The 27,467-nt window shown below is 41.0% G+C and overlaps 3 protein-coding genes across 9 annotated transcripts in view; 2 read left to right on the forward strand and 1 right to left on the reverse strand.

Moving 5' to 3' along the window:
- MTHFD1 (methylenetetrahydrofolate dehydrogenase, cyclohydrolase and formyltetrahydrofolate synthetase 1) overlaps nt 1-7,292 on the forward strand; it is a 65,575-nt gene extending 58,283 nt beyond the window's left edge. For both annotated transcript variants that reach the window (XM_028495985.2, XM_024117455.2), the window contains 4 exons: nt 1,822-1,929; nt 2,458-2,610; nt 5,562-5,655; nt 7,040-7,292. In XM_028495985.2, coding sequence (XP_028351786.1) covers nt 1,822-1,929; nt 2,458-2,610; nt 5,562-5,651 — 351 coding nt within the window. In that variant the 3' untranslated portion in view covers nt 5,652-5,655; nt 7,040-7,292. The remainder of the gene's footprint in view (nt 1-1,821; nt 1,930-2,457; nt 2,611-5,561; nt 5,656-7,039) is intronic.
- ZBTB25 (zinc finger and BTB domain containing 25) overlaps nt 1-27,467 on the reverse strand; it is a 56,748-nt gene that overhangs the window by 8,019 nt on the left and 21,262 nt on the right. For 3 of the 6 annotated variants that reach the window (XM_007102283.4, XM_055088523.1, XM_028495991.2), the window contains 2 exons: nt 26,122-26,156; nt 21,973-24,127 (listed from right to left, as the gene is read on the reverse strand). In XM_007102283.4, the coding sequence (XP_007102345.2) occupies nt 23,909-24,127; nt 26,122-26,156 (254 nt within the window). In that variant the 3' untranslated portion in view covers nt 21,973-23,908. Of the gene's footprint in view, nt 1-7,369; nt 7,908-21,972; nt 24,128-26,121; nt 26,157-27,467 lie in introns of those variants that run through there. The other 3 variants (XM_055088525.1, XM_028495992.2, XM_055088524.1) reach the window with 3 other exon arrangements.
- AKAP5 (A-kinase anchoring protein 5) lies at nt 13,952-20,898 on the forward strand. The gene has a single exon (XM_007102280.4). The coding sequence runs from the start codon at nt 14,370-14,372 to the stop codon at nt 15,654-15,656; it is 1,287 nt and encodes a 428-aa protein (XP_007102342.1). The 5' UTR covers nt 13,952-14,369; the 3' UTR covers nt 15,657-20,898.

Below are 27,467 nucleotides of genomic sequence, written 5' to 3' on the forward strand. Positions count from 1 at the left end.
AGCTAGTTCTGCTTGTATTATCCAGGCTGCTTTCTGGCTTGGTTTTTAGAAGATAATCATAAACTTTCAAAAATAGCCATAAAAAGGTAGACGGAAGAAACCCTGTTTCTCTTGAATTTTAACACTCTCTTGTTTTCTTTGCCCCTTGCAGGTATAATACTCTTATATCTTAGTTACAATTAATTAACATTCTCCTACTGACACGGACATTTTCCTGTTGAGCTTTAGTTTTATAGACTGGTTTGAAAACCTGTTCAACCAACCATGTTTTTAGGAAATGCCCTAAACACAAGTTTGCACACAAATACAAAGCATTTATAGGCACCCTTTCTAAGCCCCCATCCACAGTACCTGAATTAGGAAACCCCGTCCTTGAAGGCGAGCAGGAGGCCTGGAAGAAGTGGGGTAATGAGGACTTTATAACCCATTTCTACTTGGAACTTTTCTCTGTTCTGACAAACAGGAGGCTGCCACTTTTTGTCTTAAGCATCTGTTGGTCTTAAATCACTCCTCAACGAAAGTACTTTTGCTTCAGAAGTTCTGAATATGCCTTGGCATTTATGGAGCTCCAATTATAAGAGGCATATGAAAGTAGTCCCTATTGGATCTTTATAAAGCTGTAATTGAATAGACAATTATATTTATTTATATCCATTATACAAAACCCCTTCACAAATGATCACTGTTTAGTTCAAAAGAAAATGTTTATTTTCTTTCTTTTTCATTGCGGAGCACAGGCTCCGGACGCGCAGGCTCAGCGGCCATGGATCACTGGCCTAGCTGCTCCGCAGCATGTGGGATCCTCCCGGACCGGGGCATGAACCCGTGTCCCCTGCATCGGCAGGCAGACTCTCAACCACTGCGCCACCAGGGAAGCCCCGGAAAATGTTTATTTTCATTATTTAAGATAATTATTTCTTTCACAAAGCAAAACTCAGTGTTCTCTTAGCCTTAGTTGCTAGGGAGCATAGAGTCTGATATTGCCTAATTTCAGTGATTTGCTCACCCAGGTTACCTGTGACTAGCTGACCTTCCCATTTCCTTCGGGTAGTTTCTCCCTGTGCTGTTTGCTCTGAATCCTAATGCCTTGAGCTAGGCTGCAGCAGCATCTAAGAGGCCAGGCCCCACTTCCGAAAGCTTTGCCCTGGAGGAAGCAGCCCTGGGCTTCCCTGTTAGACCTAGGGGTCACTGGTTGGACCACTGGCCTCCCTCTGCTGCACTGTTTGCACAGGTGCCACGGAAAATATATCCTTTCCCACCACACCCATTGCATGTTGATTGTGTAAGTTGGTTTAAACAACTGAGTTGCTTAAATATGTAGATGATCTTGTTTTTATAACTGTTTCTAAGTAACAGCAATTAACAATCAGTATGCTGTGTTAAAGATAGCATCTGCCTCTCCTGTACACACCAGGGGTTCTGTGAATGGATATCAGTTGCCTTAGTTCATAAACGTTATCCCAGGTCTGCTTTGACAGGAGACTGATCTTCGTTATTGGAGCATTATTTTTTATTTATGAAGAAATAGTTATTCTTGAGTAGTGAGCAGTATTGTTTATGATAGTGAGGTCTTAAATACACACACACACACACAGTAATTTTACACCTGTGGGACATTTTCCACGTATACAGTCTGGGGCTTGGTAGTAAAAAAAAAAAAGTTCTAATCCAATAAACCTCAAACTATTTGCCTATTTGTGTATGTGTATAAAAACTTCTCTGGCCCTTTTGGGGACTCTGACCTGGAACATGGCTGTAAGTAAAGGTTCGTGTCCTCATGGGTGTCTAGTCATGGTCTCCCCTCTCTTTCCTGTCTGTTAGCTCCCAGTTGAGGATAAAATCAGGATCATTGCACAGAAGATCTATGGGGCAGATGACATTGAATTGCTCCCCGAAGCACAGCACAAAGCTGAAGTCTACACAAAGCAGGTAGATGTTTGGTTGGTTCTTTCAGCTCTTTATCCAGCAGGTCTTGGGGTCAGAACACCTTCATTCTTCCAGCCCACCAGGCATTGCTTCCCTCCTCTCGGCAGCAGCCTTCTCCCCTCTTAAATACTGAGTGTGGATTAGGTGGTCCGGTCCCAAGTTCTTTATCTACCCAGAAGGTGGTATGTGAGTGTGGGAAAGCCATGAGGAAATATGGGGTGTCTTTAGTGAGAGCCTTTAGTCATACCTTCATGTCTGCTCCAAGCTATCATTTTTAATTGGTTATATAAATGAAAGTGAAGTATTCACTTGCGGGATATGGTTGTGAGTGCTTACGTCCTTCACCCAACAAAGGTTTTTTTTTTTTTAATCAATACTAAGCTGGAGGAGGGCAGTGATGTAGAGATGTATATAAAGGGAGTTGGATGTTTCAAATAAATTGCAGAAGCCATATCAGCACAGTGCCTGGATGTTCTTCGTTGCGTTGCCAGCCTTTCATTTGTCCCACTTCTGTTCCTGTCTTTCCCCCAGGGCTTTGGGAATCTGCCCATCTGCATGGCCAAGACACACTTGTCCTTGTCTCACAACCCAGAGCAAAAAGGCGTGCCCACTGGCTTTGTCCTCCCCATTCGCGACATCCGCGCCAGCGTTGGGGCTGGCTTTCTGTACCCCCTGGTGGGAACGGTGAGTGAGTGCTGCAAGCAGAGAGCGCTGCTTGTTCACCCGTGCTTCTTAAATTGATTACTGAAGCCATCACACAAATGCCGAATTAGCAGAGTTCATTGCTGAGGAGAAAGCTGGAGTCGGGCCCGATACGATGAATCGTCTTGCTGTGGACCATCTTGGTCTCAGTTCAAGGATGATGCTATGACTGCTTGTACTGAATAATAATTCTGTTTCCCAGTGGCAGTATGACCTTGACTGAATCCAGGATGGGCCTGATTCGTAGGCTGTGGTGGTGCTTATATATAAGCACAACTCACTTTTTGGGGCACCTTTCACAGACTGACTCGGTCCTCCCACCAGCCCCTTTGAGGCTCTGCACCTCCCAGGTCTTCTTGACAGGCCTGGAGCTTATGCCTGAAATTCAGGGAATGCATCATTTTTGAGTAAAGAATTTCCCCCTTAAAGTGTGAGTGAACCCTGTAGATATGAAAGGTGAGGGGGTTTATTTACACTTTGAGATGATTTAATTATCAAATCTTATCTTACAGGTTTCATGCATGTTTAAGGAGGAAAATTGCTAATAGGGAAGTAGAGGGAAGCTTAAGGACATACTTGCAGTTTGGACTCACTTTGTCCCAGAGTCTGCACTGATCCTGTGCCCAGGTTCCCCCATAGATCTGCCCAGTATCCTACATCTGCAGATTGTTCTTACTGCAATACAGGATTGAAATAGTAAACTAAGCCAATACACAAGTAAAAGAAACCAATAGACCTCCTTTTGGAGCTTCTTTCAGTATAGTAAGAAAGCAGTAGGAGGTGATATGATAGTTGAAAGTACGGAACATTAAAACTGAATCCACTTTCACCCCTGCTGGTTTTGGCCTTGGGCAGGTTATTGAAGGCGTGAGCCCTGCTCTTGTCAGCTCTCTGTGGGGCAGCATCATCGCGTCACAGTGGTGGTCAGACAGGGCGTGTGCACCAGTGCCCCTCAGCCCCTCCCTCCAGAGGCAGGAGGCGTGCGTCGCTCTGCTCCGAGGTTCATCAGTGCCTGGGGTTTGTAGAAATTCCCTTTCAGTAGGAACGTTAAACCATTTACCCAGCACCTCGAATATTGCAGAACGTGTGTTGTTTCCGGAGAAATTGTCAGCACCTGGCAGCTGAAGGAGCAGTATTGTCGCTGCTCCTTTGATGTGTGGGTGCAGAGGGGTGGCTGTAGAGACGAAAGCAAAGCTGAAAGTGTCAGGCTGGGACTTTCTCATCCAGAAGAGACTCTCACCTTAGAAGCCCACCTGGACCAAGGCGTTTCCACACATAATCTAGACGCCTTAACAATTACTGTTCTTCAGGGTTTCTGATTGCTGTTGGGGCCTGAACAGCGTTCAGAGGACTTGAGCATTTTATGTACTAAATTCAAGGTGTGGTGGCTTCTTTTTGGAGTTTTATATCTAAGCTCCTATATGTATGTATACATAGTCTTTTCGTTTAAAAACGTTGTCTGATTATCAACATGACCAATGTTTAAGGGGAAAAAAGACCTCTTCGGGAAAGAGTAGTACTGATAATCCTACTAATCGCTATTTTGGGGATTATCTTCAGAATTTTCTGCCCATGTGCACATGCGTGTCTACATCAGTGGGCACCTGTCCATCTTTTTTTTTTTAATTAATTAATTTATTTTTATTTTTGGCTGCGTTGGGTCTTCATTTCTGTGCGAGGGCTTTCTCTAGTTGCGGCAAGCAGGGGCCACTCTTCATCGCGGTGCGCGGGCCTCTCACTATCGCGGCCTCTCTCGTTCCAGAGCACAGGCTCCAGACGCACAGGCTCAGTAGTTGTGGCTCACGGGCCTAGTTGCTCCGCGGCATGTGGGATCTTCCCAGACCAGGGCTTGAACCCGTGTCCCCTGCGTTGGCAGGCAGATTCTCAACCACTGCGCCACCAGGAAAGCCCTGTCCTTCATCTTTATAGTGTCATCTTCAGGCTCTTAGGCTAGGGTGGAGGACCAGTCCCTTCCTTTTCCCTCCTTGTCCCCACGCTCAGCAGTTGCTTATCTCTTACAGAATGTGAGAACACAGACCGATGTCAGCTACCTGTAGTACGTTGTAGGAAGTATTGATTGGCGCTCAGATGTCAGAATCAGGTTTTTTAAAGTATAAGTGTTTTGTGTTACCTAAGGTGACTCATCCTTTTCTATGACATTTTTATAGTTAAGTTGTAGAAGTTCCACTTAAACTCTTTTCCTGTCTAGATCTGATTTGACACTTGTATGTATGTATTCATTATAAAGGACATTGTTACAGGTTAAAAATATACTGAGTTTTCCACTTAACAAGCCTTACAGATTTATATCTAAGTAGATGTTTGTCAAAGCCAGATCTTTAGAAAAAGAAGCCAGTGTAAATAAAATCCGTGAGCATTGCAAGTTCAGGTTTAGAAGGCCAAATTGGACCAGTAAGAACAGTGATTATAAAACGATCTAGATTAGGTACAGAAATGTCTTGGCCCAAGTTAAAGGATACTGATTCCTAATGTTGTGTTGCTGAAGCAAAAATAATATGGGTATCTACACAAGACTCATTAAAACAAAATTAAACAGCAGACAAGCCCTGCACCTCCTTTTGGTTTTGTGATATGAGGACCGAGGGGGTGAGTAACTGACTCCTCAGCCTCCCCAGCACCTGCCATTGTGGGACGAAGGTGGAGGCACCTCCTCAACCTCTTGTTGCACCAGTCTGTGTGGGAGCCCATGAGGAAGCCTGGTGTTTGGTTTGCTGGAGGACTCGAGGGTTTCTGTCTGAGATCATAACAGGATCAGTGAGTGACTTGGTTTTTAATATGTAACATGAAGAGTGCCATTTTATGGTTAACTATAAAATAATATTCTGTCTTTGTGCCTTGAGCTTTCTAGCTGAAGGGAAGGTGAAAAAAACATCATATTAAGTTTGTTTTTAATGCTATTTTGCATCTCCTAGATGAGCACCATGCCTGGACTCCCTACCCGGCCCTGTTTCTATGATATTGATTTGGACCCTGAAACTGAGCAGGTGAATGGGCTGTTCTAAACAGGTAAGTTGCTTCTGGTGAAAGTTCTGCTTTCTTCCTCATGAGGCATGTTTATGAATTATAGGACTCCAACTAAAGCTATGAAAGCGCAAATTCAGTGCTTTCAAAAGATTTCTTTCCAGACATCAGTGAGAGGAGAGGGGGCAGTAGTGAGAGTTGGCAGTAACCGATGAATGAAATACTTATATTTCAACATTTTTGGAAGAAGAGCAGGGTTCATCACAGTTTGGCAGCGTAGGGTGGAAAGGCGCCATCCAGTGAACTAAGGAGGGACCCCAGTGGAGGTTAGACCTCCTCTGTGGAGCCCCAGGAGGCTCTGGGCTTGGAGCTGATGGCACATTGGAGGGCAGGAGCAGCTGAAGGTCTGTATACTCTGAATAGACAGTTGGCACACAAGAGTGAGTAAATGTCCCAGAAAGTAGAAAAGAGAAGGAAGCAGGACCAGTCCAGGAGTTCTTGGGTCTTAAGTGAAGGGCCCCCAAGTACTCATCACAATGAATGAGCCACCCCTGGACATATCCAGGTGAAATTTCAGAAACATCAAAGATGAAAATCCTCAAAATCCTCTCCAAAGAAGAAGAAATGGCTTGCCTATGAAAAAAATGAGAATTAGCCTGAACCCCTGTCTTCTTATCAGCAGTAAAAGGCTCTTAGACAGTGGAGGAATGCCTTCCAAGTCTACGGGGAAAGATGACTTTCCACCTGTATTTACACCCACCAAATCTATCCAGAGGTTTCCAGCCACGCAGGGTTTGGCACCCCGACGCCTCTTCCCAGGAAGGGATTTAGCAGTGTACTCCAGCACAGCGAAGACCAAACAAAGAAAAGGGAGACACGGTTTTCAGGAAACCAAAGCCTGGTCTGGACTGTAAAGAAGGGGAGTCCTGACAACTGCAGGTGACCCAGAGTTATAAATCCCACATGGAACAGGAGGAGAGAGGAATTAAGAAAGAGTAGAGAGAGCTAGAAAGACAAGGGTGTCAAAAGGGTAATTATGCAAAAGGAAAGCTCTCACATTGTTTAAGAATGTAAAGGTCCAGGTGGAAGCAAACCGTGGCCATCATCTGGGCAACTGTAAGGGTGGTTGCTCATAGAAGCACCTCTGCTTACACAGCAGAGAGACCGTGTGCTAGATGCTGGGGGAGCACACAGAAATGTCATCCTGGCTCATGCTTGGTCTGCCCTTGAACAGTATTCACACAGCCATAATGTAAATGCTGTGCATTGTCTTCAAGTCTATGGACAGACCCCAGAAGAGCTGGCAGTGGGAAAGGAGGTAAATGCTGACAACTTTGACCGTGCGAGAGGGTGATGGTGCTGTGTGGAAGGGAAGAGGAGATGTTTCAGCACTTAGAGAAAACTATTTCTTGTTTCGTTTTCCTTCCAGATTGTCCATCTTCAAGAAGCAACTTTGAAAGTTTGGCCAGTGTTTATTCAGGCCTCCTATCGGGAGGTGTGTGGAAGTTGAGAGAAGTCAGTCCCGGCCCCGAAGATTTTCTGAAAAATAAGTAGTGGGAGTTTCCCCAGAAGCCTTTCTTCAGTCTTAATTCCCACCATCGTGTATAAATCAACACAAATCATTCATGCACATGCCTAATTACTTTACTGAATCCATAGAATAAAAGTAAATAATTTTGCAATCTCGGTGTTCAAATATAAATTGTAGCATTAACAGACTGCTGCCCTAGCTCTGCTGTCCTGTGTGATCTGGGAGACCCCTGGGACTGAAGAAGCAAGTTGTAGTGTGTACTATATGATACATTGTGTTTAAAGGGGGAAAGGTACATGCTTGTGTGTTTCTGGGAGGACAGGATACCTCCTGAGAGGGCTGAGGGAGAAGTAAGAGTCTGGAGGACGTGCCTTTTTGTCATATACTTTCCTGTATTCTTTTTTTTTTTTTTTACGCCAAGAAAGTATTGCTTACACAGGTTTTTGTCCTGAATTTCCTTAGAATTCCCGTTTCTGTCACAGCTTTAGCACCACTTTTTAAAAATTTATTTTATTTATATTTATCTTTGGCTGCGTTGGGTCTCGGTTGCTGCACGCGGGCTTTCTCTCGTGGCGGAGAGCAGGGGCTACTCTTCATTGCCGTGCACGGGCTTCTCACTGTGATGGCTTCTCTTGTTGCAGAGCACGGGCTCTAGGCAAGCGGGCTTCAGTAGTTGTGGCTCGCAGGCTCAGTAGTTGTGGCACACGGGCTTGGTTGCTCTGCGGCATGTGGGATCTTCCCGGACCAGGGCTCAAACCTGTGTCCCCTGCATTGGCAGACAGATTCTTAACCACTGCGCCACCAGGGAAGCCCAGCACCATTTATTTTTAATAAGTCCTCAGGAAGGATGGTCATACAGCATTAACTGTAAGGTAGCTCTTTCTGCTCTGTTGGTTCAGCACATGTTTATTGAGCTTCTACCCTGTGCCTGAGCTCGCTCTCCCTCCCTACAGGATGTTTTTTCCCTCACATGTTTTCCCTTCTCTTCTTGTTCTTTATCTTCTATCTCTGTTCTTCCTCTCCCATCTTTCCTCCCTTTTCCCCTTTTTCTTCCTGCATTGGATCCTTCCAGAAGATGTTGCATCCCCACCGGTGCCAGTGCTAAAACACTGCTAGCATGGGCAGAGCAGTGTTTTTCCTGGTGTCCTTGGTTTTATTATTTTTAATCCCCTAGGTGTGATTGTAATAGTGTCGGTTTTGCAGTTTAAAGAAATGATGACAGTGCTTTGGAGGGCATATGGCAAAGGGGTCATGAGCACGGAGCCCCAGCTCCACCATGCTTTGTATACTGCCCGGCACATTGTACCCGCTCAGTGATGTCAGTTCCTGTTCGAAAGCATCATTTGGGCCCCGTCTGCACAGAGTTCATTGTTTCTAGTGTTTTTTAAAATGTCCTATAAAACCTCATCTGGATGGGACTTGCTGGGAATTCAGTTTGTAAACAGGGAAAGAAAGCAGTCTATTGTCAGACATGGTGACTTAAAGATCACCTTAAGGAATTTAGGCTTCCTCATATCACCAAAAGCCATGTGGGTTTATTTATTTATTTAATTAAAAAATGTTTTTGGCTGCACCCCACGGCATGTGGGATCTTAGTTCCCCGAATGCACCCCCTGCATTGGAAGCCCGGAGTCTTAACCACTGGACCACCAGGGAAGTCCCTGCTGTGTGGGTTTAAATCTTTAATATTGATAGAAGTAGTGAACACAGTTGGTGGGAGAGGGTAAGTGGAGGTTTATAAGGCAAAAATTATAAACAGCCCTAATACAATAAATAAGCCAAATTGTTTTTACCAGGTATTGCTTGGAGTGAATGGACTAATGCAAGAATTTTCCTAGAAGTAAAATATGCCTTCAGTAAAAATTCAAATGGCACAATTTGCTCTTTCCACTTGGCAATACACCTTGGAGGTCTTGCTCCATCAGCAGTTTGGGATTCATCTTGTTTCTTATGGCTGTGGAGTATTTAAACAGTCCTTCTGATGGACACTTAACCGTTGTTTCATGGTTTGGTAGCTAGAGGCCCAGGCTGAGGGTGAATAGGGACCAGGATGGGAGAAACGGTATGATCAGTAGAGATCACATAAATAAGCAAGTGATTTTATTGGCACGCTGTATCTGGTGATGTTAACAAGATAAGCTGTAGGTAGGATAATTTTTCATCACATTGGAGATATATTTAGAGCCTGTTTCTCATTATATAATGAAAAGCTACTAATTGAGTAGCAGACAATGATATGGGTAATAACTTACTAACTGTCACTTAAGTGAGTTCAAGGATGACAGGTTTCTTTCATGTATGAGGTACTGGATACATTTTTTTAAAACTCAGATATGGCATCGGGTTCTAGTTATATTCTAAAGAAAAATGACAGCGCAGTATTTTATTTATAGTTCTGTACTCTGTGTGTGTGTTGGAGGTTGGAGATGAGTTATATGTAATATACCTTACAGAAATCTGCCCTTCAAATACAAAATCATTTCACCTCTTACCTCAAACCACTCTTCAGTTCCCTTTCAGTAGTTTTTTTTTTTTTTTTTTTAAGAAAAGCAAGTGGGATAAGATCTTACAAGGCATTGAGATGGCCTTTATTGCTTTTAACCTATCGCTGATTTCATTTCCAGTTACTTCCTAATAAGACAGCTATTCTACCCTGTCTTCATCTAGATAAGCTCATCTTATTTTTGCCTGAAATTGTTGCAAACTCCCAGATCTGCTAGATTTGAGAAAACTTGGATCTCAATAAGCAATTGCATCTCAGTTGGTTATGAGTGGCATGGATTTCTTTTGGCTTGTTTAAAGTTCAAAACTGACAGCAGGGTTAGTAACTCATCTGGGGATATAAAACATCTTCACAGACTGGTATTCGATGAATGAACAAAGCTAAATTGAATTCTTAATTATAACTACTATAAATTAGAGGCTTACAGATTTTCCTGTTTTACAGCTCTTGTCTCTAAGATCTTGACAGTTTAGATTCAGCTTTGCTGTTGTGTCCTAATATTTCTTTGCTTAATAAGTTTCAGTGGAAGCTATAGAAACTTACAAAGGTAAAATATATTCCTGGAAAAACATCCAAAAATGGGTAACTGAGGTTTACTCTCAAAGATCATGATCCTGTTGAAAAAAAGAGTTAAGTACAACTACTTTTCAGTAGTTCTTCCCTCCATCTTAATAGGTTCTTCATCTGCCTGGGAGGGGCCAGAGGAGAAGGCAGGAATTGTGCATCCCACAGGACCTCACCTCTGGAGCTCCCAGGAATGCCGTTGTAGGTAACATTAAGCCCACTCTCATTGTAACACCTTTCATTAGTGTTAATGCATTGTACATAGTGGATTATGTGTACAAATAAATGCTTATGGTGCTTTTCACTAAGGCCAGGAACTTGTTTAAAGACTCAAAATGTGTGAAAATACACAGCCTACCTAGTCAGGCAGGAGGGTAGATATTGCCTGTGCCCTTTGCTCTGATCAGGACTGGAATTGTGAGGAAAGCTGTCTCCTATTCTCCACGCCCCGCTTGAGAGGGACAAGGTTAAGCAGGCACCTAGGAATATCCTGAAGGGAAACATGGATAACTTGTAAGCTACTTATTCTTGGAAATATATATAAAGTATAAAGGATGGATGGGGCTGGGTTCCTGTGTTCTGACCTCGATGGCACACAGGTTGCATCACCTCTACCTGCCTTCTAGATACTTAGGAAGACACGGGTCTGTGTGTTGGGCCTCTGAGAGGATTTGGCAATGAACCCTTTGATAACCAAAACTTTTCCAGGAGTGGGTTTGGGTGTAATGAGGTTTTTCTCTCTCAGTTCGTGTAATTTTCTCGCCAAACGAGATTCACTCTGCACAGTTTTGAATCCTACTTTTAAAATGTGATATCTGCTGTGACTTCAGTATTCAGTGCGGCGATTTATAATGGGAGTGCCTATAATTTAAAATTAGATTTTGCTACTTCGCGTCTGCGAAAATGGGAGGCTTATGACCCTGGTCCCCTCCGCATCTGCCAGCCCTCCCTTTCTCGGTGGCCCCCCAGTGTGGTCGCGCGGCAGGGATTCGCGCCAGGCTGGGAGCGCCCGTGGCTGGGCGGACTGCTCTCGGAAAGACCTCCCGATCACCCCCTCACCCCTCCCCCGCGCCCACCGCCCCTAGCCCGGCCCCGTCCCGCGCCCGCACCCTTTGCGCGCATTGGTGCAGCCGGCTGTCAGTCCCCGCCCTCTGGGGGAGGGGGCGCCGCGGGGCTGCGGTCTCTGCAGAGGGCTGCTTGCTCCGGGTGCGACCGTGGCTTCCCGCCTACCTGTGCGCCCAACCCTGCGAGCGCCCCCGCGACCTCGGCGACAGCGTCGGCCAGGGACCCCGGCGCCCGCGGTAAGTGAAGAGGGCGAGCAGGTTGCGGGTAAAGGGTGCGGACCTGTACCCGGTCCGCTGACCGCCTGCGCGGCAAAGTGGGCGGGAGGTGCCCGCTGGACACCGGGAATCCGGGCCGCCCGAGGTGGCCGGAGTGAGAATCGGGAAGGTCGTTTGTCTGCAGAAATCTCCAGCCAGCGCGACCCTCAACAGCTCTGCCCACACCTATCCTCTGCGCGTTACAGCTCGTGTTGCTGGTAGCTTTTTTCCTTCTTTGCCCTTTTGGGGGGAAATAGAGTGCCGGGTTCCTGGCCATTATAAATGTGCAGATAGCTTGAAGCTGGGTTATGTCTTCCACGCCCCAGCACTTTCCTTTTTGAGTACTTTCTGCTGCGCTCTAGCTCCTGCCATAAGGCGATTCAAGCCGAAGGAGAGACGCCCTCCTCCAGGAGAAAGCTTCGTGGTCCACACCTGGCGCTGGGAGAGATTCACTGCTTTCCCCAGGAAGTGGCTGCTCTTTGCCTCCGTGCTTCTCTGCTCACGGGAAAAGGGGAAGGGGTATTTTTTGTGGCAGTAGACTTGCGATTCTATCAGGAAATTACAACAGGGACTTTAAGATTGCCCAGGCGATAAAACTATTTGTGCAGGTTAAGGACGAATCATTTGCAGTCTAATGTCCTGCAAAGTTTTAGTATCTACAGGCTGCATTTTCGACCATTTCAGTTAGGTTTTGTTTGGATATTTATTTCTGCATCATGATATACATTTAAGTGAGCTTCTCAAGCAGTTGTCTTTGGGCAATCCAGGTTAGTTTCAAATGATACATTCCTAAACATGATCCGATTTCAGTGTTTCTATTAGCTATACAGCCTCTGGTTAATAAAAACTCTCAGGCACTGAGAACTCACAAGAGGTGACGAGACTTAAGGAGCTATAATCAGCTGTGGTTCTTGTGCTTATGGAAACATCATATGAGGAGGGGCACTGTAAAATGTTCATATTTTAGTTCCATCATTGTTCTAGGATGACTTTGCCTTTCTGTCAGGGGCATGGAGTATGTAACACTCAACCTAAGAGAATATTTACTTAGATCATGAACTGATTTTCAGAGTTCCAATTCCTTCTGTGGTTCACAGAATCAAGAGCTACCCAAATAAACCTTCAACAGTGAAGGATTTAAAAAAAAAAAAAAAAAACAGTACAAAGAAAGAGTCCCTTTGCTTATTTTAGGACATCCATCAACTAAAATTCATAGGATTTTTGTTAGGTGATCACCTCACATCTCTATTCATTGGTACCCTCATACCATTCTGTGGATTGATTTAAAATATACCTTTATATTTATATGTAACTAATCAGTTTGCCAATTGCATGTCTTATCAACTTATTTCTGGCTTTCAAATTAGTTCCAGAACCAAGAAAATAAAATATAAAGAATTGCAAAAGCTTAAATTTTAAAATAGCAAGAACTCAGTCTAGTCTTGGTTCAATTATCAGTTGATGGGCTACATTATGGTAACACAACCATTTAAGCAATTTTAAAATTTTTTGACTAGAGAGTCTAGTGCAGATTAGCATCTCCAAACAATTCATTTTTCTGATGAAACTCTTAAAACCCAGTTCCAGAGGACGGGCTTTAGAAACAGGCAACCTTGGGTTGAATCTGAGCTCTGTTATCGATTAGCTGTATAATCTAGAGCAATTTACTTAACCTCTCTAGGCCTCAATTTCTTCATCTGTAGATGGTGATACCACCACCTACTCTGTAATGTTGTGGGAGGATTAGAGATGTATGTAAAAGTGCTTATTAGCACTTCCTGATAGACAGGAGTTGCTCAGTAAATGTCAACTATTATTACCATTCACTCTGACCTTCAACTATGTGCTCGTTATGGAAAATGTCTGAACTGCAGATACTTAGAAAAAAAAGTCAAAATTACACAAACAGATTTAAGAGTGGAGAATGACAGTAATGTTAAAAATTTCCCAAGAGCATGTATGAAAAGTAGCACCTCCTTCATGGAACATACATTTTTAGAACAGAAACCTTATGGTATAATGGAAAGAACATTAGAGAGTCAAAGTCTTCAGTTCTAACTCTGGCTATGACCTCATCTAACTGTGTGGCTTTTAGCAGGCCAGCTGCCCACTCTGGAGCTCAGTTTCTTCATCTGGCTCGACTTGAATAATCTCAAATAATCTCTAAGATCCTTTGCAACTTCAGAGCTCTTTATTGCATTAATAAAAATGACACCCTGCCCTTCCTTGTTTTTTGTTGTTCCTGGTGGTGGTGGTGGTATTCGTTTGTTAACTTGCAATTCGGAGTCATGAACAATTCGTAAAGACAGCACAACTCCAGAACTGGTAAAAGAATACCAGATTTGCAGAGTAATCCAAAATGAAGTTTTAACAAACAAAAGACAGCAAAATAAATTCACACTGAAATCTTTTGGATAGGGCAAAAGTAAACCCCAATTTTTATTCTCCAGTCATTTTAGTAAGTTATTATATGGGAAACATGCCCAGCAGAACCATATGCATTCAACTGAAATAGTCTCTATAGAAAACAGTAGGCTGATGGTGAAATAAAATACCACTCTCTTTTCTCTTATCAGGTTGACCCTTAAATAAAACAAAAATCTACCCAGTAAAAGGGCTTTCATGAAGAAATTAAAGAGATAAATTACAAGCAATAGAGAAACAAGGCATTTTTATAACTGGAAAAACCACCTAAACAACTGTATGGAGTAAGACGAAAGGAGTGATTACATCAGGAAGAAATTTTACTTAGTGTGATATTTTTGCCTACTTTTTTGTCATAAAAGGCTGCTAAGGAAGAGGGGATATAGTTTTCTAGAGAAAGAAAGAGTGTAATATAAAAATGGAGATCACAGTTCCTGAAATACAAGTAGAAAGCAAGAATGAGAAGAGATCAGCAGAAGTTAGTCCTCAGAATGAGAGGCAGGAGGAAAAAGCATCGACGCTTTGCTTCAAGAGAAGAAAGAAAGCAGCCAAAGCAATGAAGCCCAAAGTTGGCTCTGAAGCTGCTGATGCAGCAAGGAAGTGTCCCCCAGAAGCAGGAGCTTCTTATCAGCCAGAGCCCCCCCGGGGGGCCTGGGCCTCCATCAAACGCCTTGTAACGCGCAGCAAAAGGTCAGACTCTTCAAAGCAGCAAAAGCCCTTTGAGGCCAAAGTGCAACCTGAAATCAATGCTGAGGATGATAATTCTAAAAAAAAGGCAAAATCCAGACTCAAGATTCCCTGTATAATATTCTCAAAAGGGGAGAAAAGAAGTAATCATTCCAAAATTATAGAAGACTCAGACTGCAGTATCAAAGTCCAACGAGAGGCTGGAAGTTTGGATACAAAAACTCTGACCCAATCAGATGACCAGGCAGCAAAGACCAAGTTGAAGCAGGATGTAAGGGAAGATGTCTCACAGAAAGGGAGTGATGAGGTCTGTCAATCAAATGTGAACAACAGCGTAACCTCTCCTGGAGAGAAAGTGATTTCAGTAGAACTTGAGTTAGATACAGGGCATTCTGCTATTCAAACAGGAACTCTAATCCTTGAAAAAGATATTGAAACGCTTGAGGAAAAACAAAGCATTCAACCTCAGCAAGCAAGCCCACTGGAAACTTCAGACACAGAACACCAGCTCCCAGTGGTTTCTGATGTTCCTCCCTCACCTGCAGTCCCAGATCAACAAATTCTGGAAGAAGCCAGAAACAGTATCCTAGAAAGTGGACCAGATTGGAAAGACCGTGAAAGTAAAGAGACTGTTGCTGAGGAGAGTAAGCCGAAAGATACTGAACTGAGCCAGGAATCAGATTTTCAAGTAAATGAAATCACTGCAGAAAAACCCAAACCGGAAGAAAGCAAAAGAATGGAGCCAATTGCTATTATTATCACAGACACTGAAATCAGTGAATTTGATGTTAAGAAATCTAAAAATGTCCCTAAGCAATTCTTAATTTCAATCGAAAATGAGCAAGTGGGGGTTTTTGCTAATGGTAGTGGTTTTGAGAGTAGAACTTCAGAACAATATGAAACACTCTTAATAGAAACAGCTTCTTCTCTTGTCAAGAATGCTATCCAGTTGTCTATAGAACAGCTGGTTAATGAAATGGCCTCTGATGATAATGCAAAAAGCAATCTTCTACAGTGACTTAATTTCCACATCATGGGAGGGAAAAAATGCTTAATGGTAAATTATTTTACACATTTGTGGCATTTCTTATTCAGTAACAAATGAGAGATTTAACATCTGTAGAATTTAAAGGTACATTTCCAACCCAGAAGTGCTAAAGAATTAAGTTATAAAACCCTCCCTTATCACTGAAATGTAGCCACTTCTGGATTGGAGGAAGTCAGTACAGACTGCAATGAAAAGTGATATCCAGGAAATTGCTAAAATGGTTTGTGGAGATTAGACTGCTTGGGAGAAGCAAGATGTATTTATTGAGCACTTGCGCTATGCCATAAGCTCTTTAATGTCCTCTGATGTCACAAAGCCTGGTTTCCTTTTAAAAGTTCAACACTGTGTATAGGTTAACATCGCATTCTGCTCTCAACAACTTTTTTTTCACAGTGCACTTTTATGTTGTATAAAATGGTGAATAAGGTGAGCTATTTTTGTGAATGTGTGACTTACAGCTGTTATACTCCTAGGCAGTAGTCTTACCTCAAAAAAATACTGCAAACCAAAAAAATAGTTTGATTAAACATGAGTGGTTTTCTAGTCTTGCTCAAGTTCCTCACAAAAGCCATTCACAAGTTACTTCAAACAGGCAAATAATTACCAAGTGCAGAGCTGTGGAAACAGGGAGTGCATTTTCCATCTCCATCTTTCTTCTGCCCCAAGCAGACCTGTATAAAAATCCACTTGCGCATGGGATCATCTGCTGAAAAGCTAAAAACAAAAAACAAAACAACAGGGCTTCCCTGGTGGTGCAGTGGTTAAGAATCCGCCTGCCTATGCAGGGGACACGGGTTCGAGCCCTGGTCCAGGGAAGATCCCACATGCCACAGAGCAACTAAGCCAGTGCATCACAACTACTGAGCCTGTGCTCTAGAGCCCGCGAGCCACAACTACTGAGCCCGCGTGCCACAACTACTGAAGCCTACGCGGCTAGAGCTTGTGTTCCGCAACGAGAAGCCACCGCAATGAGAAGCCCGTGCGCTGCAACAAAGAGTAGCCCTCGCTCGCCGCAACTAGAGAAAGCCCACACGCAGCAACAAAGACCCAACTCAACCAAAAAATAAATAATTTTTAAAAATTAAAACAACAAAACAACAACAAAAAGTGGATTATTTTCCATCCAGGAGAAGACAAACTTCCCAAGTAACAAATTATCACATATAACACACGATTCATCTTGCAAGATTAAATCTCTGGAGACTGTATTCATCAATCTCTCCTCAAAGAGGGGAGAGTGGACTCAAAGCAAACCTGGCAGTAAAAGTCATAGGAAATCATAATAATTTAGTGAAAATATTCATGCTTGGCTAAGAATGAGCCAAATATATCTTTCATTGTGCCTATGTGTTGAGAGACACCAGTAAAAATTTTACACGGATATTGAAAATAAACTTTTTCATCAGTACTTTTAGTCCAGCTAGTCCCTAACAACAACAAAAAAATTGAACTTAATATAACAATGAGAAGGGCTTGTTTGCATTTTATTCAGTTATTTAAATCATCGATCTCAATGACTGCCACATTTTTTGAAAAAATAATTGTTTCAACCTTTCCTTGTGTGAAATGGCCCTAATACTGCAACACACTTCCCTACCTCACAGGTCAGTGTTCCTATCTTACAGTCCTCCACTGTCTAAACTGAATGACAGTGTCACTCTGAAAGCAGATGAAGTAATGAAGAGCTTTTGCTTGAGTTGTAAGGTATTTGTATTCTTGGAGAAAAGAATGTACATTAGATGATTTCAAATGATCTGGTGACTTCCTTCATTATTTATGGATTGCATACAGAAAGTATGTGCTAATTTGTCCCATAGAATCTTTGTTTCTTCCTGTAAGTACATATTGAGACCTCTGGCAGAAGAACCTAATCTGACTTTGAAACTGAACCAGATAATGGATATTATTAGCAAGATTCTTTGCTGAAGTGTAAAGGTATTCCCGGTATTCCCCCAGATTTTCCTACCTTCATGCTTATAACCTTGGGGGCGGGGGGGCGGTGGAAGAGGGAAACTACCAAAATCCTTCAGTTTCACAAGATGAAAAGTGGATCTTTCAAAACATGACCCAAGAAATCAATTTCATTTAATTGTATAATTTTTAAACATTTTTTTAAAAAAGACTGCTAAGTCATCCTCCCTAAAAACTCTTTTTAATTCACTGTATGTGGTGCTAATGGACTTGGACAGCTACCAGCAACTACATATTTAAAAGTGAGCAATTTAAAAAGACTGATTAAAGTTGGTGCATTTAACAGTGTTTTGAAGAATCCTGCCTTCATTTACTGCAAGGACGGCTCAAGCCATATACTTTCATTGTAAATTTTTAGTAATTTCTCATGAATGAGCAAAAAGTATAGCATTTACCAGTTATTGAAAATATTTTGAAATGTGTAGGGTAGGTATATTTATTTGGGAGTTTTAAAAACGTGAGGTAAATATGTGTAATGAAATTCTTCTAAGAAAGTAACATTTTATCTAAGTAGTCCTAGGTTTCTATTTTTTTTCCACCGTGGTGTGGTACATATTTGGTTAGAATGTATTATAATTGATTGTTTTTGTGATGAAATGTGTACTCTATTTGCATTCATACTTAAGTGGTTTCTCCTCAATCTTTTCTATTGAGAATATCTGGTGAATTAAATAAGTAGGATCCAGTTTGAAAAAGGATTCCAGAAATTAATCGGTCTCAATCTGATTATATCTGCTACATGGCCAAATCCTACTACTATGAATTGTACGGTGGTCTAAATTGTTTTGTTATAGAAATAATTAGGAATCAGATGACTTAGAAGTTTCTCATAAAATATTTTTTTATTTTAATGGTATTTATTTTAAGCAATTTGACCTTATACGCAAGACATTAAATGAATATAAATAGGTTCTTATTCAATTCACATCCATTTGACAATATTAAAATATCAATTAAAAGGCAATTTAATAACACCACATTAATTTTCCTTTAAGTTTGCTGTGGTATAAATGCTGCTTTTAGTGAACATTTATTAAGCAGCTGGGATTCAGTTTCCCTTTGAACTCATAATATGACAAGGCTGGTTGGTTTATCAGATAACTTCTGCAGCACATTATCTTCCCCCTTTTAAGATTCAAGTATCATTCAGTTTGCTTTACAACAAGCGGATACAAAAATCCTCCTCTATTTTGTGTACCACTATTCACTTAACGTTTTCTCAAAGTACTTTATAGGATATAAAAATAGTCCCTGGTCACATTTAAGTAAAGGTAGCAGAAAACAGAAGAACATTCAAAGAGGAATCATGTTCCCTGCCACCTCCTCCACCTCAAGGAATAATAAGCATTTGGCACAAATGGAGTTCTTCAGAAAAGCTGTCAGCATAATTTTCTTTGAAGGTAATCCATTTGACAGCACGAAGTTTGTGATCTTAATTGGTCTACTATTTAATGAAGTCTTAAAAACTGATTTATTTCTGAGAGATTACGTTATTTCACCAATATGTGTGAACAGCCTTCCAGCTAAAGGCTTTTAGAAAATAATGGATCATGAGAGGGCACCAGTCGAGTCTGGCTTCTGCAAAAAATCCAGAGTTAACTTCATCCATAAGTTTCTAACTTCAAGTTGCCTTATTTTTTTATAGTTAATAATTAATTTTGGGGGGGGATTTACAGCAGAATTAACATAATTATTAGGCTTTAGAATCCCATTGTTTGAAAATACCCCTTTAATGTCAGCTTTATTCAAATGTGTTGTTTAGTCTGCTTTCTAATTTCACCTGATACTCAATACATTAGGGGTGGACTTTTCTGCCTGCCCTTTCTGTATTTTTAAACATCCTCATTTAAGGTTTAGCGTTTCTTAGTTTCAAATTCCTATGATGTTTTATTGCTTCACAAACATGAAGTTTCTCATTATACAGAATTCAAAATTTCAATATATAGTACATTTTATGGCACATTTTTGAAAAGTTTTTTTGTAATCCTTAGTTACAAAAATTTAACAGAAAGAAACTACTTAAATTTAGATTAAATTCAATTTATTCAACATGTGTTGGGTATGACACATGCCAAACACTGATAAAGGGGACAGGCTCCCTGCCCTCGAAGAGCTCAACCTAGACAGCCGCAGCAACTGAAACTTGGACAGGGGTTAAGGCAAAGAACCACAGTAATGCAGCATCGTGAGTGCATGGAGACCAAAGAGAAAGAGACTCATTTTGTCTGGTATGGGGAGATGGTCATATAAATACAGGGGCAGTTTGATAGCATTCGGTTGCTAAATAGCTTAAAAGTATATTCCTTCTGATTTGTGAACAGGTGCAGAAAAAAGCCTGCATAATGTTACATATTTATAGTAGTTCTTTGTAAAAATGTTAAGTGGATGAGCTATTATGAAAGCAGAAGTTCCAATTTGTATTTCTCATTAAAATTAGTACTATATTATTGTGGATCAGATGCGAATATTAAAGAAATAATACTCTGTAGAAAAAAGGTTTCAACCTGAATTAATATATGTACTGTTAATACAAAATAAATGTTATATTGGCTCATGTTTATTTTATTTATCCAAATCTTTTAAAAGAAACGTGGTATAGTACAGTAATTTCCTAAAACCATAAAGATCACACTGATTGAAACTACTGAGTTAGCACCACCAAAAGTTCTATTCTCCTGAGTGTTGGCCAGACTTTACGAGACATGCCTAAAAGAGCCCACCTCCAGCAAAGAGAAACACAAACACCTCGAACTTACATTCAATTTCACTGAAATAATTCCATCTAAAGGGCAATTCTGGCTTTGATGCCATCTATGAACTTGACAGAAGTGTACTTGTTTTCATCATCTCTTGCTATTGTCAGTAGTTGTCTTTTCTGTATTAACCTATAAATTGTTAATAATCTGTATGGTTTTCCAAATTACTAAGCGATCTTTATGTGGAAATGCTTATTCAGATGGTGCCTGCTAAAGCTGGGTGTTTCAAAAGTTCTGTGTTTATTAAGACACTGATTTTCTTCCCTTAACATCAGCAACCCTGTTTTTTTCTTAAGCACAGCCCAATGAAAATAAATAGGCACTATGAAAGAATGTGCTTTCCAAATCTTGGGACCAATTTAAACTTGATAGCGTCTTAAAAGTCCTAAAACTAAACTTTGTTCCCAAATAAAATGTCTTGTTAAGGTACACTGTACATAGGGTATTTAATATTTCACACTTTGCAGAATTTAAAAAATTTTATTAAATCACATCTTTCTAATTTAAGAGAAAAGTACATAACCTTTTGCAACACTTGTCCTGACAGGCAATTCTGCCCTTAACGCTGAATTCTGGAGTTCCCAATCCCTTGGAGAAGTACATACCTTTTTTTCCCTGAAGCTTGAGATCACTGGAGGCTAAGTTCCTGAACTTACGAAAAAAGCAAGTAATGTATATATGTACATGAGCACACTACACATTCACAGAAAATCCTCAGCAAAGCTGGGCACAGACACCACGAACAATTAAGGAAAACCTACGTGAGGGGAGGATGGTGGCTCCTAGGTTGGGAAACTCCCAAACTTAAAATTGTCTCTGGGGCTTCCCTGGTGGCGCAGTGGTTGAGAATCCGCCTGCTGATGCAAGGGACACGGGTTCGTGCCCCGGTCCGGGAAGATCCCACATGCCGCGGAGCGGCTGGGCCCGTGAGCCATGGCCGCTAAGACTGCGCATCCGGAGTCTGTGCTCCGCAACGGGAGAGGCCACAACAGTGAGAGGCCCGCGTACCACAAAAAAAAAAAAGAAAAAAAAAAATTGTCTCTGTAAATTCCAAACTATCGTAATAGCAATGGCAGTGGTGTCCAGCAGTTTCTGCATGTTAGCAAGACAAGACGCACTTTCCTCACAATTTGTTTCGTGGCTAGACTCAAATAGGACTTTTGGCCTTATCTTGATATTTATGACAGTGCAATTATGGGGCAGGGATTAAGCCTTTCCTACACTTTTCACAGCTATACTTGTTGCCATAAAAAACAGGCCTTCCAATTCCATACTCCTGGGAGATAGGGAGCACAGGGTGACACAAAAGCAGATGCAGTCATTTGTACACTTGTACTCAAAACCTTTTATTCCCAAATCCCTACTTTGACATCTGTACCATCAGATCACAGGAAGGTCCAGTCAGTATAGCTACAAGTGGGTCTCTGGACCACATCTGTGATCAATCACAGGTAAGAGTAATGCAGCTACAGGCATGCATGCTCAAACCAATCAAATATCCTTATATATAAATTACAATGCAGAGGTTCCGTGTGGATAGCCATTTGTGGTATAAAAACTTAACTAGAGGACTTCCCTGGTGGCGCAGTGGTTAAGAATCTGCCTGCCAATGCAGGGGACACGGGTTCGATCCCTGGTCCAGGAAGATCCCACATGCCACAGAGCAACTAAGCCCGGGTGCCACAACTGCTAAGCCTGTGCTCTAGAACCCGCGAGCCACAACTACTGAGCCCTCGTGCCACAAATACTGAAGCCCACGCATCTAGAGCCGGTGCTCCACAACAAGAAAAAGCCACCGCAATGAGAAGCACGCGCACTGCAACGAGTAGCCCCTGCTCGCTGCAACTAGAGAAAGCCCCCGTGCAGCAACGAAGACCCAACGCTGCCAAAAATAAATAAAATTATTTTTAAAAACCCAAAACTTAACTAGAGTATTTCTATCCCCCTGATCAAAGTAACTAGTTAAAACTGTTCTTGTACTCTGTGAAGGCTAACATGCACGGAATGCCAAAATAATTGGTAACTCACTATTCAATTCAGGTGAAAAGAAGTCAACCTTTCAGATCTTTTATCCAGATGTGCCACAAACAGCCTTATCAGTAATTTGGCTTATTTCCGAGTGAATTTCAGAATTACCTTTTTAGTTTCATGGGTGTTCTTCTCTATACTCAATATCTGGCTGGTGTTTTTTTCTGACCTATGGAAGGATTAATACTGAATGATAATCATCATGGCTCATTAAGCTCCAAGACTTTCTATATTTATCTGGGTGGTCTTAACCTTTTTTTCATTAAGGTACAATTGACATACAGTAAAATACACCCTTTTTAGTGCACAGTTCTAACATTTTGACAAACACATAGTTGTGTCACCTAGGGAGTATTCATTTTTTCTTATTCTGATTTCATTGTTCTTTACACCACTTGTGTATTTTAGTTTAATATAATTTCCTGGCTCCATCAGTGAAAACTTCTACTTGCTGCAGAAATTCAAAATAAGGGCTTCTTAGACTCAACATTTAAACCAGAATAAGGAAAGGCAGGGCTACCTTGCACAGCTGTTCAAACTATACAGCCCAACTCCAGAAGCACGCATTTGGTGAGTGGCGCCCCCTAGCGTTTATTGTGCATAATTTGCATGGCTCTACGTGGTGGGTCTGAACATAACCACCAGTTTGAGAGATCTGCAAAACTGGTGATGTTAACAGTGAAACAGGAAATGTTTGAAATTTTAAAAAGGAGCCTTCCATTTATATGCCTTTCCTCCCACACTTTAAAATGTTGTGATAGAGAGGACAGGTACCACCAAGCTCACAGCACAGACTATGCACATATGTGAAAGAAGGGCAATGTTGGGAAATGAGAACTTGGTCCAGTAAAAAAAATCTTTTGAGACTCACTCCACTGGAATCTTTGGTCTGCATTTTAAAACCTTTTCCCTTATTTTGCAAATGTTGTATCCTTTTCCTATAGAACCACCATAGGTTCTTTAGATTTTCCTCCCTACAAGGCTAACTTAGTACAAATGCCAGAAACCAAAAAAAAAATTTTTTTTTTAATTAGGTACTTTCCTACATTTGGTTTGGACTAAGTACCATATGGCTTCCACTACAGAAAAATGTGGCAGAGCTAAATTCACAAGATCTCATTCCTCAAAGGCCTGTTTGGTCCACAAAAACCTAACATGAACCTTCCTGAAATTCAGTAATAGCATAAATCAGACACTGGGTAACAACTGCAGCTGATGAAGGCCTCCTTCCCAGGCCTCCTTCCTGCACAAGCCTCTCCCCCAGCTCCCAAGAGAGCAAGGACCAGTTCAGTTGTGCAGAGAAGCTCTCCCAGAGCACTGCTATTCCTTCAGATTTCTGACATAAAAGGACACCAAGGTTTTCTTATAGCTTAAGGGAAGATCCTTTATTTCCATTATTTTGATACAATATCACCAAGCTGTTTCAAAGAAAAAAGTTTCAACATTATATAAATACTGGAAGAGAATTTATCTGCGAGGAAGCAGGTTCATTCTCCCAAGTTGGCTAATCAGTTGTAAAATAAATTTAAGAGAAGCATTTGGTGATGAGGTACAAAGTCCTAGGATAATATTAATAGTAAATTGCAAGCAGAAATTATGGGGAGGAAAGGGTAGCCTGTATTCACTCAGTATTGGAAGGTACAAGAACTCTATTAGAGAATGTCTCAGCCGTCTTGGAGAATGAAACTGGTGGAAGGAAGTGAGGGAAGAAAGGGATAAAGAACAGCAGTTGTTGTTAGAAAGCCAGTTGTTGAATCACAGTTGAAAGAGAAAGTAAATTTCAGAAAATAATACACAGGCCAAACTCACAGGTTGTGGATATGAAGAAAAGAAGCAAGAGGTAAGAAACTAGGGAGTATTTACTCAAATGTCCCTGGATTTATTTCTTGACCAGGCAGAACACCAAAAACTGAGTTTGATGTCTGATTAGAAGAACAAATGTGATTGAGACTAAAATTCCGAAGGCTTAATGTTAAAGACTTACAAGAATCCTCAGAAATGCTTGATATAACAAGCACACTAAATGTGATATTTTAATAAGTTATCTGCTGCTATACAGGTAAATTGGAAGCATCTTGATCAAAGAGGGATGTCAATATATTTCAGTACCTAATATATTATGGGATTCAAGGAAGATTCTCATTAGTCATGACTCTATAAAGTGAAGCAAGATCCAGGAATAGCTAAGTATTAAATAAATGTGAATTAAGCAGTGATGCCAAATTTGAGCATAATGTAAAACAGACTTTTAAAAGGGTACACTGGTGCCACCTTTTGGCCAGATTAAACATTTACACAAATTATAAACTATGATCACATTTTAATTTCAGAGACCTTATTACAGACACAATTGTTTAGTTCAAAGGTTATATGAATAGACTTAAAACTGTCTTGTTGCTTAATACATCTATGATTTTTAATAATCACATTTTGTACCTTTGAAAAGATGGCATAAAAGTGAATACAAATAGAAATTTAATTCTGAACAAACACATCTCATACTCCGTAAGAACTGTATTAACTTCAAAGATGACTGGGACAAAAATCTCTAAATTTAAGTTTTGTATCCTTTAGCTCTTGGCAATCCTCACAAAACTTCCTTTGCCCTTTTAGACCAGGAGTAGCCTATCTCGGCACTACTGACATTTTGGGCTGGAAAACTCTTTGTTGTGGGGCCTATACTCTACACTGTGAGATGTTTAGAGCACCCCCGGTCTCTCTACCCACTAGATGCCAGCAGCAACCTTCCCCTACTCCCACCCAGTTGTGACAACCCAAAACACCTCCACATTGCCAAATGTCACCATGGTGCAAGGGGACCACTCCGTGTGATAGTTAAATTTATGTGTTTAACTTGACTGGGCCATGGGATACCCAGATATTTGGTCAAACATTATTCTGGATGTGTCTGTGTTTCTGGATGAGATTAACATTTGAGTCAGTAGACTGAGTAAAGTAGACTGCCCTCTCTAATGTGAGTGGCCCTTGTCCAACCAGTTGAAGGCCTGAAGAGAACAAAAAGGCTGACCCTCCTCAGAGAAAGGGTAACTTCTGCCTATTAAGTTAGGACATTGGTCTTTTCCTGCCTTTGTGATTCTCAAACTGCAAAGTTTGGACTGGAACTACACCATCGACTTCCCTGGGTTTCCAGCTTACCAACTGCAGATCTTGGGACTTGGCCTCCATATCTGCATGAGCCAATTCTTTAAAATCAATCAATCAATCAATCAATCTTTCTCTCTCTCTCTCTCTCTCTCTCTCTCTCTCTCACACACACACACACACCAATCAATCTTTCTCTCTCTCTCTCTCTCTCTCTCTCTCTCTCTCACACACACACACACACACACACACACACACACACACACACACACACACACACGCAGTGTGGTTCTGTTTCTCTGGAGAACCCTGACTCATATGTCCTGGCTAAGAACCACTGTTGCAGATTACGCTACTGGAGAAGATAGAGGGAAAATAGGGAAGAAAAGAAGGAGCAAAGCAAGAAACTTCTGGGAAATGACTACATACTACCTTTCTTTCCAGAGATGGCAGTTGGAAAGCACTTGATTAGGACACCACTTTTCTATTAACACAGATTATGGTTGGTAAGAATTGGACTCACTGATGCATTTTTGCATCACACATCCAAAATGTTACCTGGTACAGAGACTACTTACCTCAACACTAGGAAGACAACATTTGGCAGACACTGCTGTAAAATAAGAACACATTCTATAAGCTGAGTTAATAAAAGGTTTTGTTTATGATCAAGTCACATTAATTTATTTGTCATGATAAAATACATGAAATTCACAGTTTTCATTCCAAATGGAGAATACGAAACTTTCTGAAATAATGTTTCCGAAGCAAAGTCACAATAAATTAGGTGGGAGAGTTTAACCATATAATATATTATTGATCTCAGTCTCCTGTATTATGTGTTACTATTACTAGTACTTTGAAGATTTCTTCAGTGGTCCTTTTTCACTGTACAAGTTTTTTCTTTTTTTCTTTTTTTTTTTTGGCCGTGCTGTGCAGCTTGTGGGATCTTAATTTCCTGATCAGGGATCAAACCCAGGCCTTCGGCAGTGAAAGTGCGGACTCCTAACCACTGTACCACCAGGAAATTCCCTTTTGCCTTTTTTTTTTTGTTACAGGTTTTTGAAATCCAAGTTTCTTTGGAAGTATTTTAAGTTGATATTTTATTTAATCTGATTAAATGACTTTATTTGGCACAAAATAGAAGAGTTGATGACAGTTAACATCAATTGCATTGGAGCAATATCTACTAATTAATCAAGTGTGGCACAGAGATACACTGAAGCACAAAGGATTCTTCCAGGTCTTGAAGACAAAAATCACAGTTTGTAATTCATTATATTTAAGACAGCCAGGCATAGGATTGTATAATCTTACCAGTTTTCAAAAAATTCCAACCATACAAACACAGAAGTATAGCAAAGAATAAAAATGTACAGATTTCATTCTTAGGAATTCAAAAATTAATAATAATAAAATACCATAGAGCTACATTTAGTTTAAGACATACAAAGATACAAGTTACATTATGAAAATTCTTCACATGGCCTATTTTTACCTCAATTACTACAAAAAAAAGGATACTTCTCAAGGATCTGAGTTACAACATCAAGAATTTGCCTGTGCAAATAAACATCAGTGGAATTATACATTTTCCAGACTATCTTCTTCCATGATTAATATGTATTTCCTTCAGTTTTAAGTGAAGCCTTACTATTTTGACAAAACATAATGAATTACTCGGTTATTCGCCCTGCTCCATTTCTGGTCTCCATCTACTTTTTAGATGACCTACATCAGAGAAATGAAAATGGTATTTTTCTCCATTGCTTTTGTTCCTTTTCCTATATGTAAACAATATGTTTGGGGGACCTTTAAATAAAGTTAAACTTGGCAAGGTTTCATTCCCAATAACACCAAAGAATTAATATCCTCCTTGTTAAAAGCTGAAGAGAAATACTGATGGTTAAACTATGGTAGGTAG

Source organism: Physeter macrocephalus, chromosome 11 (genome assembly GCF_002837175.3).
Source record: "Physeter macrocephalus isolate SW-GA chromosome 11, ASM283717v5, whole genome shotgun sequence".
NCBI lineage: Eukaryota > Metazoa > Chordata > Mammalia > Artiodactyla > Physeteridae > Physeter > Physeter macrocephalus.

Bases quoted from the DNA above. Each gene is read 5' to 3' on its own strand.
- AKAP5 (XM_007102280.4), top strand. From the start codon at position 14,370: ATGGAGATCACAGTTCCTGAAATACAAGTAGAAAGCAAGAATGAGAAG.